A 15,931-nucleotide genomic window follows, 5' to 3' on the forward strand; every position below is an offset into this window, starting at 1 on the left:
CCTCTCTGGCCTGAGGGGAATGAAAGGTGCAATTAGTTTCTGACCATCAGCCTCAGGGTTTCATTAATTCTGACATATTCAATTTTTTATAAACAGTGTGACCCATGAACCATGTATTTTGCCAGGCTGTACACACACACACACACACACACACACACACACACACACACACACACACACACACACTAACCAAATGCTCTGGGCAGTGGTCAATAACATTCATCCAGTCCAATATGAATGTGCAATTAGAGGTCTTACTCCACTTTTGTGGTAATTTATATCTACTTCACATTTCAGCAGGAAATACTGTACTTTTTCATGTTTTAATTTACTGTTTTACTTGTAAATGTTTATCAAACACACTTCCTGTAACAGTCCAAACACATGGCTGATGCTAGGTTAAGTGGTGATTCTAAATTAGATGTTTGCCTGTGTGTGTCAGCCCTGTGATGGACTGGTACTCCCACCTCTCACCCACTGTCAGTGGGGAGAAGTTCTAGCCTTCTGAAACATGGTTAGGAACATGGATGGATGGATATTGCATAAAGCTACACTTCCAGTTTAATAGGATGATTTACAGAACAGAGCATCAGAGCAGCTGAAATTTTTGTTTTTAGCACCGACTGCATAAACACAGAGTGACTCCAGGAGTAATGGGAGCTGGATAAAAAGCAAAATAACATCAGTAACATTTCTGAAAGATGCACAAACATAGATTAAAGCCCATAAATTTAAATAAATGTTGCACAGAGAACAAATACAATGTTTAATAATAAAGATATATTCTGTCATGACCCCTACAAAACAGAAGTTTCTTGGTTGACACCCTTTACGTGTTATGTTTAAGACATTTTGTTAATCTATCAGTAAGCACAATCTCTTTAATCAAAATGATTAATATATTTTTAATGCTAAAATATAATTATTGTTGTTATACTTGAATATCAAATTCACTGTTTTACAAAAAGCACAGAAAAATATTTAAAAACATTTTTTTGTAATCATCTTGTTTTCTGAACAGGATTTTTTTTCTGTAAATTTTTTTTCTGTAAATGTGTCCAGTAAATGTATTTAGCAATGCAAGTGTTTAAAGGGCTGAACAGTCAAATTATTCAGTAACCCACAAGATTCTAAACAGAGTCATCTGCTTAAATTTAAAAATGTAAAAAACGACTGAGTACATGTAATGTAGTTAAAATAAGCTCGCTGATCAACTCTTATAAGCATAAAATCTGATGTTATCACATTTTGGAAAACATATAATTTACAGTAACATTTTTCTCTGTGTAAATGTCCTTTTACTTATGAGGTTTAAATTCAGGATCTTGATTTTATTGAACCTTTAATGTTTTTAAGGAACCAACTTTGTCTTTCACCAGTTTATACAGACTAACACAGAGAAAAAGAGAGAGAGAGAGAAAATGTCACAGGCATAAAATGTAAATACTACTCTTGCAGAATTAAATCCCTGTTGACTTGCTCTATTTTTACCTGTCTTCCAGCAGGCTGGAAACTGGATTCATTATCAGAGGAGTTAAGGAGCCACTGCGGGGAAACTATCTCTACGACCCGGATAGCTTGGTTCAGTAGGTTGTACAGCCCTATGGAGAGGGGGAGGTGGGATGTGCTGTTGTTTAAGAAGGAAATGTCTTCTGGGATGTTCTCCACGAGCACGACTCTGTGAAATGGAAAGAAAAACATACATATTTAAGTAGGAACTGCTTAATAACAGATGCACAAAGTCACAAAAGCATCATTTGGATGGTCACAGAGCCCTGTTAATGGGGAAATGGAGGTGAAATTAATGTGGGGATTATGCTCTTTCACAAAGCAATTATGGGTGCACATCAATGGGAGATCTTGTGGTAGTGAAATAAGGTTATACTCGTTCTCCGTGACAAATTAGCTTACTTCAGCCTTCTTCCTCTCTCTGGATCGTTAGCTTAATGAGAGAAAGATTTTGAGACTACACAGGCCCCTTAGATTCTATTAAGCTTCATTAAATTGTGTACAGGTTGCCTCTGGCAGGGGTTGAGAATAATTGAAGGCTGATATGCAGAGTTGTCAGTTATGTAGATTCAATTACAGCTAGTCAGGGAAAAATGACATTTTTTGCTTTATTGTCAGTGGTTTCTATTACACACTACTCCCTATGTGGTCACATGGTGCATTTAATGTAAAGATCAGCAGTCTGGGGTTAGACTGCATACTATAGCTACAGCAAACAGAATATAATGATATCACGTACAGAGGCAATTCATCCTTTAAATGATCTGATTAAGTGGCGCCAGGTTATTTCCTTTTCTGGTAAACCCTTAGCACAAAGTTGAATGATGGGGAAAATGTTCTCTGTGGTTGTGTTTTTCTTTTGTATATATCATCCAGTGACTCAGCAGTTGTCATTTTCAGATATCCTGATAAAAATAATAAAGGCATTAGCACTGGAGTAAACAGACTGAATTAGCTGTGGCAGCCAGGCCTAGATCTGCAGCCACTCAGAACCAAGCCATTACCAAGCTCCACTACTTTCTCTCTGCGTTTCTGTAAAGGCAGACATCGATTTATGACAATTGGATTTCAAAAGAGGGAAATACAAAGAGGGGGAGCGGCTATTTTCCTCGAGGGTAAACAGCTTAGCTATCAATTCGGCTGCACCTAGGTTGATTAAGTCTATGAAATAAATGTTGTCCAGGAAGCTAGCAGAACCACTTCTGCACAGGACCTTTAGGCACTTAAGTGAGAAAATGGATTAAAGTAAGAATTTGTAAGGTAAATATACTGTTGATTACTTTGGTGGTTTATCCAGGGGGGTGATTAAATGCAGGAAATTACAGGAAGTCAATAACCGTAGAGGCCAGGACCAGGGTTCAAACTGCTGACACAGCAGCTGAGAAACAATTCCTCTACTGTCCAAGGCACCAATGCCAATAATGTTATTTTTATGAGTGCCTCCCTTCACTGTGCAAACAGAAAAGTGTAAAATAACATGATAAAAGCTCATATGACATATAGTGTATCCTGAAAAGTGCTCTGCACTTGTTTTAAAAACATTTAAAACAAGTGCAGAGCTTTATCTCTATTCCCTCATGAAAAGGTTGATGAAAGGAAAAGATTAACACTAATGCAACATTTATTGATTCATTTTATTTTGGGCAAGATAAGAAAAATTCTTCCTTTTTTTGTTTAACTGTTTTATTTTAGCCTAATTATTGCACTTCTATCCACTAATGCTGCAAAGCCAGTTTTGCTTTGCTGCCTTTTGACAAACAACCCACATTTTTGCAAGTTTTTAATACCAGTTGTTATGTAGTGTTACTATGTGGTGCATGTGCCAATCATTGGTAAATTTCTTATGGTAGCCTTTCCCAGAGCAACTGTGAGTGGTTGGGTCTGGCAGTTTTGTATCGCCTTGATGTTACAAGCTTTTCATCACAGCTACCAGTCTTTTTTGAGTGGAAATGCATGAAATCGGCTGTAGATTGGGTGCTGGCACTGGTGGAACAGAGTTATTAGAGCGGAGGAGAATGGTTTAAAATAGAATACAGTGACTTGAAAAGAATGTGTGATAATAAAGGTTGCTGTTTTTTTATTACACAAAAAAAACATTTGAATAAGCTTTACAATAAAGGTCAAACGGAATATTAAGTATAAATCAGCTTATCAATATTACTAAGATGATGTAAATAATATATTGTAATGATGTAATGATGCTGTTATATAGTACACGACTCTGCAGTGATTTCTCAGTATCTAAAACGTTGCATTTCATTAGAGTAACACTTTATTATTGACATGCAAAGTTTTTGTAGCATTGTTTGTATTGCATATTGTATAGAATTACAAAATGAAAAGCTATTCACTTTTTCAAATTATTTCTACTAACCAACAATTAGTGCAGAAAAACAAACTGATTAGTATACAGAGACCTACTTTGAGTACCTGAAGCTAAGTCGCCACTTTCACTCTTACCTGTATTTGTGTAAATGAATCAAATTCATGCCAAATACCTATTAAATGGTTAAAAAAAAGGAGGTGTGGGGTTTAGAGGTAGGCTATATTTAGAGATGGATATGTTTTAACTGTGGAAATATATATTTTTAAAATTAGTTCGTTTATAGGCTACACATTTTTAAAACTGTAGAATGTAAAGAATCACTAACAGCAATATTAAATAAGAGACAGCTATTGCTCTTTTCCATATTTATATTCATCTGGTTTTATTTTGGACTGTAGCAGATAAAGTTAATTATTGTTTCCCTGTCCATTCGAGATCGTATGTTCTGTTAAAGCCTAATTTAACCTTTTTGTTTTTCAAATGTCTGCCTGCATGTAGCGTAGTCAGAACACAGGGTTAGCAAAAAAGTGACAGCTTGGGAGCTGGACTCAAGGGCATGCTGGTGGGAGTATGAGCTGCAGGTGATAATGTAGTGGCATCACACCAAGAGGCCAGTTTGCAGTTCACAGCTTGAAAATGTATCTCTGGCTAAAATAAAGCAAAGTCAGGGTTTTGGAAAGTTGACAGTGGTCAAACTAGGATTTGTTCCCTCGACATGCTGATATCGCCACATGGAGAAAAACTGTTAATGTTTAATAAAGCGGAGCAATACCAGTGGCGCTTGATTTTCTTCTGAGGGACTTGATTCGATGTGTATTCTGTGCTCTGCCATTCACAGAGCTCGAGGACTCGACACTGAGAGTGAGTGAACTGGAAAAGGCACAAAGAAACAAATATAGGGAACTGTGATTAAATTATAGAGCGTTGCACCTCGCAGTGTATGTAGAGTATCCCTCTTTGTCCTAAACTGACAGCAAAAACTAGGACAGCTGCAGTAAACACCTCACAATGAGGAAAACAAAGATGGATGGAAAACAGATTGAAGAAGAACAGGGGTAATCTCATTCTGAAAGGAATCCTCTCAGTCCGCTTTAATGGCTGTGAGATATGATGAATAGTAACTCTGACCAGTTTAAACAACGAGACAGGATTTGGTATTAAAAGAGAGGGAAGCAGAGAGGCAGCGGTTGTGTCTTCCGGCAGAGGATTCATTGATTTATGCAGTCTGTGTTGTCCACGGCTGGTTCCCTCCTTTGTTACCCATCTGTGCACTTGTGAGTGTGATTCAGCTCAAGCAGCCAATACCTAAGTGGTGTAAACTTCACAGTGTGTGTGTGCATACACGAGGCAGTGACACAGAAAGAAGAACGAGGGTGTCTGAATGTATAATCTCACACTCTGAATGATAATGGATTTCCAGTTTCAGTGCTGTAAGCGAGAGCAGTTAGATCACTAAAACGTATTCTCTTAAAATTATGCTCTCCCTCCTGATGTTTTGCTCCACAAGGGCTGAACATAAGAACACATTTCACACCGTTACAGGGCTGCCAGAGCTGAGACTGGCATCTTTACATGTTAAAGATACAGCACAGTAAAAGTGGATAAATCGTACGTCGGCATAATCTATGTAATAAAATCTGTTACATGCAAATGCTTTTATCAGCGTGCGCCTGCTGATCCACACCTATAGTAAGAGCATGTTGATAAACCTCAGTGTGCCCGAGTCATTCCTGACATCCGATATAAATTATCTACCCTCTCACGAGCTGCCCTGAGCAGTGGGTGCACAGCAGCGAGGACATTAATATGGGCATCACAGAAGCTGCTGCTGCTGCTCTGCTCCCTGCATGATGTTCATTTTATTTTCACCAGGTACAACCAAAGCGCTCCTGTCACAGTAAACACAGCTAGGATGTTTATTTAAATTTACAGTGCTCCCTTCCTGATTTCTTAGTTTTTTTGTCACACTAACAAGTTTACATGTCAATGTTTTTCTAATATTATACAAGATAAGCCAAGTAAATACAAAATACCCTTTTGAAATGATGAATTACTTTATTAAAGGAAAAAAGTTATCCAAACCTGCTTCTACCCCCGTGTGATAAAGTAATTGTCCCCCTTGTTAAATCATGAATTAACTGTGATTAATCCCATTTTTTGGAAAACAGAGTTCAATTTCATTAACCACACACAGGCTGGATTACAGCCAGACCTGGGGACGCTTTGCTGCTTCAGGACCTGAATGATTTGTTTGACTGATGGATGAATTTTGTTCTCTACCAGAAAATCCTGAAGGACATTTTTGGGCCATTAGTTTGTGCCCTGAAGCTCAAGCTCACTTGGTTTATGCAGCAGGACAATGATCCAAAACATACCAGTAAATCCATCCCTGAATGGCTCAAAAAATTAAAAAAACAAAACAAAATGAAGATTTTGGAATGGCCTAGTCAAAGTCTGGGATGAAATCATATTGACTTGCTTTGGTGTGACCTTAAACAGACTATTCATACTCAAAAACCCTGCAGTGTGGATGAATTAAAACAATTCTGCAAAGAGGAGTGAGCTAAATGTTCTTGGCAGAGATGTGAAAGACTCTTTGCCAGTTATTGCAAAAACGTGGTGGCACAACCAGTTATTAGGTTCGGGGCAATTACTTTAATTTTTTACACAGGGCTAAAAAGGTTTGGATAGACTTTAAATGATAAATAATCATTTAAAAACTGCATTTTGAATTTATTTGTGGTATATTTGTCTAATATTAACATTTGTTTGATGACCTGAAACATATAAGTGTGATAAATATGCAAAAAATAAAAAGACAAACAAAGGAAATGCTTTTTCATACACAAAATGATCTGGACTGATTGCCAGTTTGCTCATAGTGATGAGTCTTATCAGTACTACCTACCTTTATTTTATACCTGTGTGTTTCAGATACTGGTTGCTGATTGGTTCTGGTAATTATTTAATTAGTCCAGCCTTTCATTTTTGGGGACGAGGGTCTATTTAAGGTTTTTGATGTCTGATAATCCATTTGTGCTGAGCGCTGCATTCAAAACGTAATCTGGTTTGAACTGAAAAAGGTTATCATTCAGTTTTCACTCAATTAAGCCACACAACACAAACTGCCTCTTATATTGTTATATACTAAATAGCAACACCAATTAAATACAAGTTGCCTGCTTGCTAGTGTTTAACTGATAAGACTATGCAATGATAAAGTGGACATGAAACTGGAAGCTCTTTATTCTGGTGTATAATTGAATTAAAATGGTATTTATAGGGATGCTAATGACTTTGGTAAATAGTATAGTATTTCTATCTTGCTGCTCTACGTCTCTTTTGCGTGGTTCACTCCATCCTCTTCCAGCTTTGCCCAGAGGGAAATCTGAAGTGTTTTAATGGTTTGGGTCATGTCAGGAATTGTCAGCAGGTAACAATAAATTGCTCCCCTATATTTTTTTACCTCAAACTAGTAAATCAGTGACCCACAAACCCTGAGTGTTCCTTTCTGTGCTGACTTGATAGCTACGTTTACCATCATGTTACGATCTGCTGGTTTTAATGTTATTTTGGGGAGCACTTTATGACAAGTCAAATCTGTGATTTGTAGACAACTCAACCTACTGCCTGAGACCCAGCTGCCAAGATGCCTCCAGTGAGTGTAACATGGTAGACTAATGTGCCTGTGTTAATTCAGCTCCATATTATTGTGTGAAGTTGCACTGGGTTGGGAGTGGTTGTGTGTGTGTGTCACATTTTTGGTGAGCCAATGGCTGGAATGGGGTTGGACTAATTAGAGGCAGGTGTACTTGATTGCACTGATACACTGGTCTACTTATAGCCCACACTACAAACATGGCTGTGTCATTTTGTCTCTCTGTGCAGGTATGTAATGTGATGAAATTGGATATGTTTGGGATGGATGGGTTTTGTGCTATGAATTCTATAGTGAATGTGTCATTTTGTCTCTCTGTGCAGGCCAGGGCCTATTATATGCCACAGCCTAAAGGCAGCAGAGTTGCAGAGGCTGGAGTGACCACTGGCTATCTACTTGCAGGGTGGTGGGTCTTAGAGGACAACTGCTAACCCTGTTGAAGTCAACATGTGGAGTGCAACTGACAGTGTGGCATAGCTGGCTCTGGCCTTGGGACTGTGTGTTTTTACTTGATTCATAAATGGGACACGGGACTGTTTTATCTTTTATCTTTTGATTATTTGTCAATAAATTATCTTTTAGAATTTTATTGACTGTCATCTTTTTGCCCACGGCTGAGACGGTTGGTCAGACCTAGAATCTTTTTTTTGGGGTGTGTTACATGAGCTTTCCTTTGTTTTCCTGACATAAACAATCACAGTAGCCAATCTGATCCAATCAAAAATGGATATATATATCCATATATAATGGCATGATACCTGCCATTGTTTCAAATTGTTACTCGCAGTTTTTCTGTGCACAGAAAGTACACACTATTTAACTTTCCCAAAATCCCAAATAACTTTTTGGACAGCGGCTACTTTAGAGGCAGTTGCATTGAGATATAGAAACTAGCAGACTTGAAAGACTTCATGCTAAAACCAAGACTTTGTGGACTTGATGTCGCTTGAGCTCTGTTAAATTTTAAGGGAGCATGCCAATTCTCAAATTCATTAAATCAGCTTATTTAAGAAGTTAGACATGGACTTTAAAAAGAAATTAAAACTGAGCGGACTCCATTTAGTAATAAATTTTAAATTTATTTTTTATTTATATTTATAAATTTTTAACTATTTACTAAAGCAGTTTGCAATATATGAACTTTAAACGTGGACTATATTATGTACGACTCCTTTACACACCATGATGCTCCATTTAATCTGTCTTCATGGTGACCCTTTTTAATCTTTGTCTGTTCAAGGCTTCATATTTCAGAGAGGTTTGAAATATGAAGCCAGTGTGGAAATGCCGAAAGTTACACTTATTCACATGGCTGCTTAAGGCTGATCTCAAAGTGAGTCAGTCCCCACAAAATGGCACGTTTTGAAAACTGTGTTTGTAGTAAGGTACAAAATGTTTTTGGCCTCTATGGGTAGTTTCTATCTTCATACCAACTTTAGTACAGATGATTTTGATTTTGTGCATTGCATTTATAGTACAGTTTATGGCTAACCAAGCCTGCGAGCCTTAGCTAAAAAAGTGTTAGTCCTCTCCTCAAACCAATGGGCGATGCCATGTTGTTAGATCCATCTATCATATTCAGATTATCTATGATATCTGAAACAGTCCGATTTTAGGGATGAGGCAAGCGTGCTTCTTCAAGCGTACTTTCTTCATTTCCACAGTAGCTGATGGATCGATACTAACCTCCTTATTAGCTGTCTTACATGAAGCAATTATAGATGTACACCAGGGATGGATCAGACCCGCATTTGGATGCGACGAGATGAGAGGAAAATTAATGCTCCCACTTTGTTCCAACAACCAAGCAACACACATGCACATTGTTGTATACCTAAGAGGCTTCAAGCTTCAGTGCAGTTGTAGATTACACTGTTTATCATCGGAAGAGGTAGTATAAATCAAATTAATTATGTGTTTGATTATACTGCTAGGAAAACATGAAGCAACTATCTGCGTCAGCGAGGACACAGAGTGGCAGCAACTCCCATCTCATCCCATCCTGTTCCTTGGATGCAAGAATTAGCATCATTCATTATGGAGGCCAAAGCAGATTAAAAGGAAATCTACATGACAAAACAAACAGCTGACAAGTCAAAATTACAACATCACAAATAAAAGCTGCTGACATGTTATTTGGAAGCTCAAAGGGGGTTTTTAGTTAAAGGAGAGTAATGGCTACACAGCATCGAGGTTGACTGGCTCTGTTCGATTGTTCAGTAGTTTCATTTTTTAAGTTAATCACTAGATCGTTTTCAGAGTGTGAACCTTCCATATAAGAAATGCCAGTATGAGCCGTAGATGCATTTGCTTTGATGAATTCGCTTTAGAAATGTAAAGGGCTTGCATGAGCAAGTCTCACCGCTACCCCATTACAAATGTGTCAATCTCACAGTAATTTATCACGTTTCAGACCTTGCATTGGGACTTGCTTTGGGCAAATCGCTTTATGAAATCATTAATTACATCTTGTAGTCCTTTAAAATGATGCATGTCACAGTCAAAACGTCATCGCTAAGCTCATGCAAAGTAAATAACAGTGCACGCGTAGAAGTCTGACAGCACACATTTCTGGAATTTGCCTGCCAAGCAAACAACATCTGTTCGTGTCTCACTGATTCAAACTCCAAGTCTACCCTGATAACTTTTTCTTTTTCTCCCTCCATCCGGATCACCGTCCCTCAATCATTGCCCTGGCCATGTTTTATCTCTCATTCTACCCACTAGCTTTAGGGGTCCTTCAGAGGAGAAGGGGAGTCCAATTTGTCTTTACAAGTTGGGACTACACTTTCAGCCTCGAGTGGAAGAGATAGATGCCCGATAGAGTTCTCTAAAGGCTTGTTAATAGCTGATTGGAGCAAGAGGAGGGAGAGAGTAAATGGACACAGACTTAACGAGAGAAGAAGGAAGTAATTCAAGGCTGAATGTTAAATTGAATAATAAGAGTCTAATGGAGAGGAACCAGTAGGAAGTGGCGAGCAGGAGAACAGGACTGCTGTATCAGCTGAATGCCTGCTGATCAGCCATTTTTACTCTGGACTACAAGGATGTGCTGCAGTGGCTTTTACACTTTTTTTTGGTCTGGGGATCTATAACCTTAAAACTTGGAACAGACTGTAGAAACTTGCTAAAGTCTGGTTTAAATTAACTTTAGGAACAGCCTGGTCATCATTTCACACCTGTGGGGGAGTGAATAGACATTTGTTATGTTCTAGTGCTTTAGGCAACAGTCAACTCACTTATAATGCAAACAATTCCAGACAGTTGGTTATTACAGTTGCCAAGGCCCAGACAAGCAAAAGAGAAGCCACTTAACTCACGTCAACCAAAGTCTCAAAAGATATTCATTTCTTTGTAAATGCTTCGCTCCTCCGTTGTACTTAACTGCTTCTTCTTATATCTCGCGTGTCTACTTGCATCTAAACATCTCATTGGTCTCTATTTTTGAATGACTTATATATTTGAGTCTGAGCTTCTGTTTGGGTTTTGATTTCCAGGTGTTTGGAGGTTTGATTTCTGTGGTTTTTGGGGTCCTGGTTTTGGTTTTTTCACATTTTATTCCATTTATTTATTAGTTTGATTTCCCGTGCCATCTTGGATGATTTCATTCCGGTTCTATTAGTAGCTGAAGTTCCTTCACTCATCCCCCCTCTGTTTCTTCTTTGGTCTTGTCTTTTTTGTCTTCATGAGTCTTCTTGAACCCATGTTCAGTAATTTTCCTTGTCTCCTACTTGTTAAGTGTCAGTTATTTCCATCTGCTGCTGGGCTGGTAATATCAGCCTAGAATGCCACAGGGATTTTTATTTTATGTATTCTTTTTGGGCAGCATGGTGGTTAGCACTGTTGCCTCACAGCACGAAGGTCCTGAGTTCAATTCCACCATCAGGCCGAGGTCTTTCTGTGTGGAGTTTGCATGTTCTCCCCGTGTTTGCGTGGGTTCTCCCCGGGTACTCCGGCTTCCTCCCACAGTCCAAAGACATGCAGTTAGTGGGGATAGGTTAACTGACATCAGAAAATAAGCTCAGTGAGAAATAAACAAAAATGCCACATTTACATTTTTTGATGATTATCATAAGTAGTTTTAATTGATTTAATTTGACCTCCACCACTAAACTTCTGTGTTTGGCACGATGCTTTGAATAGCCTGGATTAAGTCCTTGACTTCTGTTGTCTCGTTTAGTTACTTGTTACCAAATATCATAAAAACTTCAAAGTTTAGGAGAGCGGCATTTACTTTTGTGTTTTGTTGCAGATGCTTGTTTGGTTTTTTTTAATCTTTCTGAAGCTTGTGTAAATACAGAGCTCGTTTCAGGCGTCCAATCAAAAGCCCATAAGAACCCCAACCCCAAAAACCTGTTGACTTTGTGATGAGGGAATCACATGTGAAAAATGCTGCGTCATTTCAGGGCTGTAGGACTTGCTGCAGCAGCCCTGTTTTGCGAGCCTTTATTCCTGATTTGTGAGCTCACTGTAGATCCCGTGACCTTACAATGCTGTCAACAGTGCACATACTGAATTTTAAAACATAAATAAACTTCCCGACCATGATATCTACCCGTGCTGATGCAGCACAGGTAGATATCAGTGGAAACATTGGAAACTGATGTAACTTTTAAATTCTGTAAATCAATTTATTATCAATTTAAACCAATATTTCCAACGTATGTGACTAATGGGAAATGTAATACAATAGAACAAGCACAATGAGAAGTACAGGTGAAAGGAAAAAATGCTTGAAGGTCTTATGAAAAAAAGTCAAAAGGGTCAAAAATGTCATAATTATGAAAAACTACTGATATAATTAACAACATAAAATAATGCAGTGTTTCTCAGCCTGATTTTGTTTTAGTTTCTCCAACTTTTCAGACCTCTTGCAAATAATTTCCTTGCAATTCTAATAAAGAAAAAAAAAATCAGCTTTAGCTTTTAACTTGTGATGAGGCAGAAAGTTTGGAAGCCACTGGGTCTTCTACAGCTGTGTGTTTACAGTTCAGCAGTGTCACCTGCAATCCTTGCTACAGTTCTCCTCCGTGATCCCGTCCTCGTCTTCACCCCAGATGTCCACAGCAGAGAAAATCAGGGCCACCAATACAGCAAAGCAGCACACCAAGGCAAAGATCACAATGCACTTCTGCTGAGACTGCAAGAAAGAAAAAACACAACAACACTTACATTATAAAGGCGCATTTTCTGCTCTTCATCGCTACTGCAGAAACACAGCCAAAGTTCTTCAACCTTGGCTCCTGTTAGTCGTCTGGCTGACAGAAGTGATTTAATGCCCAGCTCAGCGGGTCACTGGATGATAGAGGAGAATTGAACACCAACATGTAGGAAGTATGACCTCGCAAGTTCTGACTTTCATATAATCCAGAAACAGGAATGAGAAGAAAAGAACAAAAAGTATAGAAAGAGGTGGTTTTGTTTCTCTCACTGTGTCTAATTTTTATTTATTTTTGGTAATATTTATGGTCTGATGAACTTCAACATCCCATATAGCTCAGAAGAAAATAAAGGTCATCTGAACTGTGCAACATGGAAATATGAAGTTTGACATCAAAGAATCTGTTTTGCTTGTTAATATTAATCAGCCCTTTGGAGAAATCACAAAGCCAAAATGTAATTTTGTCCCATGCATTGGTGACCAATTACAGTGTGAAAGGAAATGCAATATCTCTACCTCATCAGCCAAACAGCCCCTCTGGGTGCAAATCTACTCTGAAAAAAGAACACTATCCATTATTGTTGACAGGAGGAGGGAAAGTTTCTTACTAAGAATATTTCCTAGGGGATTTGTCGACCTTTGAAAGACCCGGCAGTAGCAAATAACTGCACAGTTTTCTGTTTAGCTCCTAAAGATAAACACACCAGAAATGGGATAAAATATATAAATAATTATAACCAGATTTGTTCCATTTGCTGTTGTTTAAACAAAAGATCTAAAATTGCATGACCCCCAGGAAGTAGAGGAAATTACATGGTACCAGCTCAGAGATCATGGTAAATGTATCTTGTATTTTGTGTCTTTATAAGCCACAAAGCATATGATTTTTGTTTAATTCAACACATTTTCACAGCATCATATTAAATACTATGCTACCTCTGCATTTAACATGCAGTGAAAGCCAAGACGACTTAGACGTGTGTGGTTCTGGTGATTATGATGGATCTATAGAAGAAAACTTTTTATGCCAACTATTGCACAAGCTTAAAAAATGATAATAGAAAAGACCTTTAACACCATTTCAGACCAGTGAAATGAAATTAAATATGATGGAGATGTAAAATACAATCGTTGTAATCAACATACTATATTCTATTTTCTATATTGGCTCAAAAGTTCCTACATCACGCTTCATTTCCTGTCTTCTTAAGCAACTTGCATATGCATAGTCATGTGAAAGATGTTTCCAGAGCAAGCTTGTGAAAAACTAAGTATATCCCATCATTCACTTTAGCAGTAATAACTTAAAGTAATTATTTTCTGTATGACTGTTTCATTCTCTCACATTGTTGTGGAGGAATTCTGGCCCATTCGTCTTTACAGCGCGGCTTTAGTTCATTTAAATATGCGGGCAATCCTTTAAACAGAACTCTCTCAAGGTCCCAACAGGACATTTGAATCCTATTGAGGTCATTGTCTGTTTTATAGCACGATTTTGGTCATTTAAAAAAAACTGCTAAAGGTGGTTCAAGTTTCTTTTTTCTCCTCAAAAAAAAAAAAAAAAACTAAACAAAAAAGCAAATGCATAACAACTGTGCTGTGGATTTTAGCCAAACGATGCTAGAGAGAAGAGGTCCCGGGAAACCCTCAAAACAAGCCATACTTGTTCATTCTTTTTCTAAATGTATTTTTATAAACGTTAACATTTAAGATGCCAATTGAGGCTTGTAGAGTCTGAGCTCTTGGCTTTCTGCAATTTCTCTGATCATTGCACGGTCTGAGCTTTGGGTGAATTTACTGGGATGTTCATCCCTGGGAAGATGGTGTTAACACACACCTGAATGGTTCAGACCAACAACCTGCCTAAACTTTTGCCTCTATAAGCAAACCTCCAGCAACGACCTGCGCTGCTGATAATCAGTTAATTAAGTGCAAATGATTAGCACCACCGCTGCTGTTTAGCCCCTTATTTCCTATAGAAATAACAGGGGTGCACTTATTTATATCTATGCTACTTACCCTGTATAGATTCCTATAAAAACTTGACTTGACTGTAGACATCTAGAGTTAAATATGTAATCATGTGGCTAGTGGGCATACTGTACATGTTTCCATATTCTTATAGTGTGTAAATCTGTAAAAGTTTTAGTGATATTGAAAAAAATAATTCACGATAGAAAAATGAAATATAGAACTGTATTGATTTTTGCTTGAAATCGTATTACACTGCTCTACTAGTCAGTGAAGAAAATTTATTCAAATATTTATATCAGTATGTTAAAGATTTTAATCAACTTTACAACCACCAAGCAGTAAATGAGAACATTATGTTTCTACTGTAGTCTCAAGGTGCCCTGATAATGGGCTGTTGATGTAGAGAAGATCTGACCCATTTACAGGGAACTGCCATAGTTATTTGTAAAATAATAATAAATGCATCCTGATTCCCAGAAACCAGCCAGAAGAGCCAAAACTAATTACCCTTGAACACTAGCACAGCAGATCAGTAGCACAGTCAGCTAAACTCTCTGTCTCCAAAGAGAAATGTCATATCACAGACCATCAACCTCTGCGAGCCACACAAACACATAGCTTTGGTTGCTGTAGTGTGTTTATTGTAGCTAGAGAGATGGATGCCCACAGGTCCTCAATGTGGGAATTAAATTAATCTTTGAGCCAGTCAATGGAGCATTCCCAGAGAAGCAAAGACACACTAGCTGGATATTCAGCTTCACACTCTCATGCTCACACAACTATCTGTCTGCGCTGATGTCTGGCATAGGAATGGCGTTTTCCACTGGTGGATGAGATATTACACTGTACATGTTCCATTTAAACCATAATGCAATCAGTTTACATCTTAGACTGACTGGACAAAGAAGATGAAGCAACAGCATACTCAGCACAGACCAACAGGGTAAGTGGAGATTAACTTAACTGCTGAACCTCCAATCACATGTGATTGGTTGTTTGTGCCTGATAGCAGTGATATGAAAAGGTCACGTTAGTGCACACTAGGGACCATGTTACCTGGCACTGCAGCACAGCTAGAAGTCAATGCTCCTTAAATCATAGGAAGTAGCAGCATTAGCTAGACAAATAAAGAAAACTTTAATGCAATCATCAAAAAATATGAACAAAATAATTGCTAGCTGCAGGTAGACGTTTTAACATAAGAGTATGAATACCTAACTTGGATTTTTGAAGGGTTATTAATTTGCATATAGCCTTTAATATTTTTAATATTTATGTCAAAAACTGGCCACAGCAAACAAGA

General features: G+C 38.0%; 1 protein-coding gene across 2 annotated transcripts in view; it reads right to left on the reverse strand.

Moving 5' to 3' along the window:
- Positions 1-15,931, reverse strand: part of LOC100696415 (inactive phospholipase D5) — a 71,116-nt gene that overhangs the window by 13,527 nt on the left and 41,658 nt on the right. For both annotated transcript variants that reach the window (XM_003438443.5, XM_005474351.4), the window contains 2 exons: positions 12,497-12,633; positions 1,492-1,678 (listed from right to left, as the gene is read on the reverse strand). In XM_003438443.5, coding sequence (XP_003438491.1) covers positions 1,492-1,678; positions 12,497-12,633 — 324 coding nt within the window. The remainder of the gene's footprint in view (positions 1-1,491; positions 1,679-12,496; positions 12,634-15,931) is intronic.

Source organism: Oreochromis niloticus, linkage group LG13 (genome assembly GCF_001858045.2).
Source record: "Oreochromis niloticus isolate F11D_XX linkage group LG13, O_niloticus_UMD_NMBU, whole genome shotgun sequence".
Taxonomy (NCBI): domain Eukaryota; kingdom Metazoa; phylum Chordata; class Actinopteri; order Cichliformes; family Cichlidae; genus Oreochromis; species Oreochromis niloticus.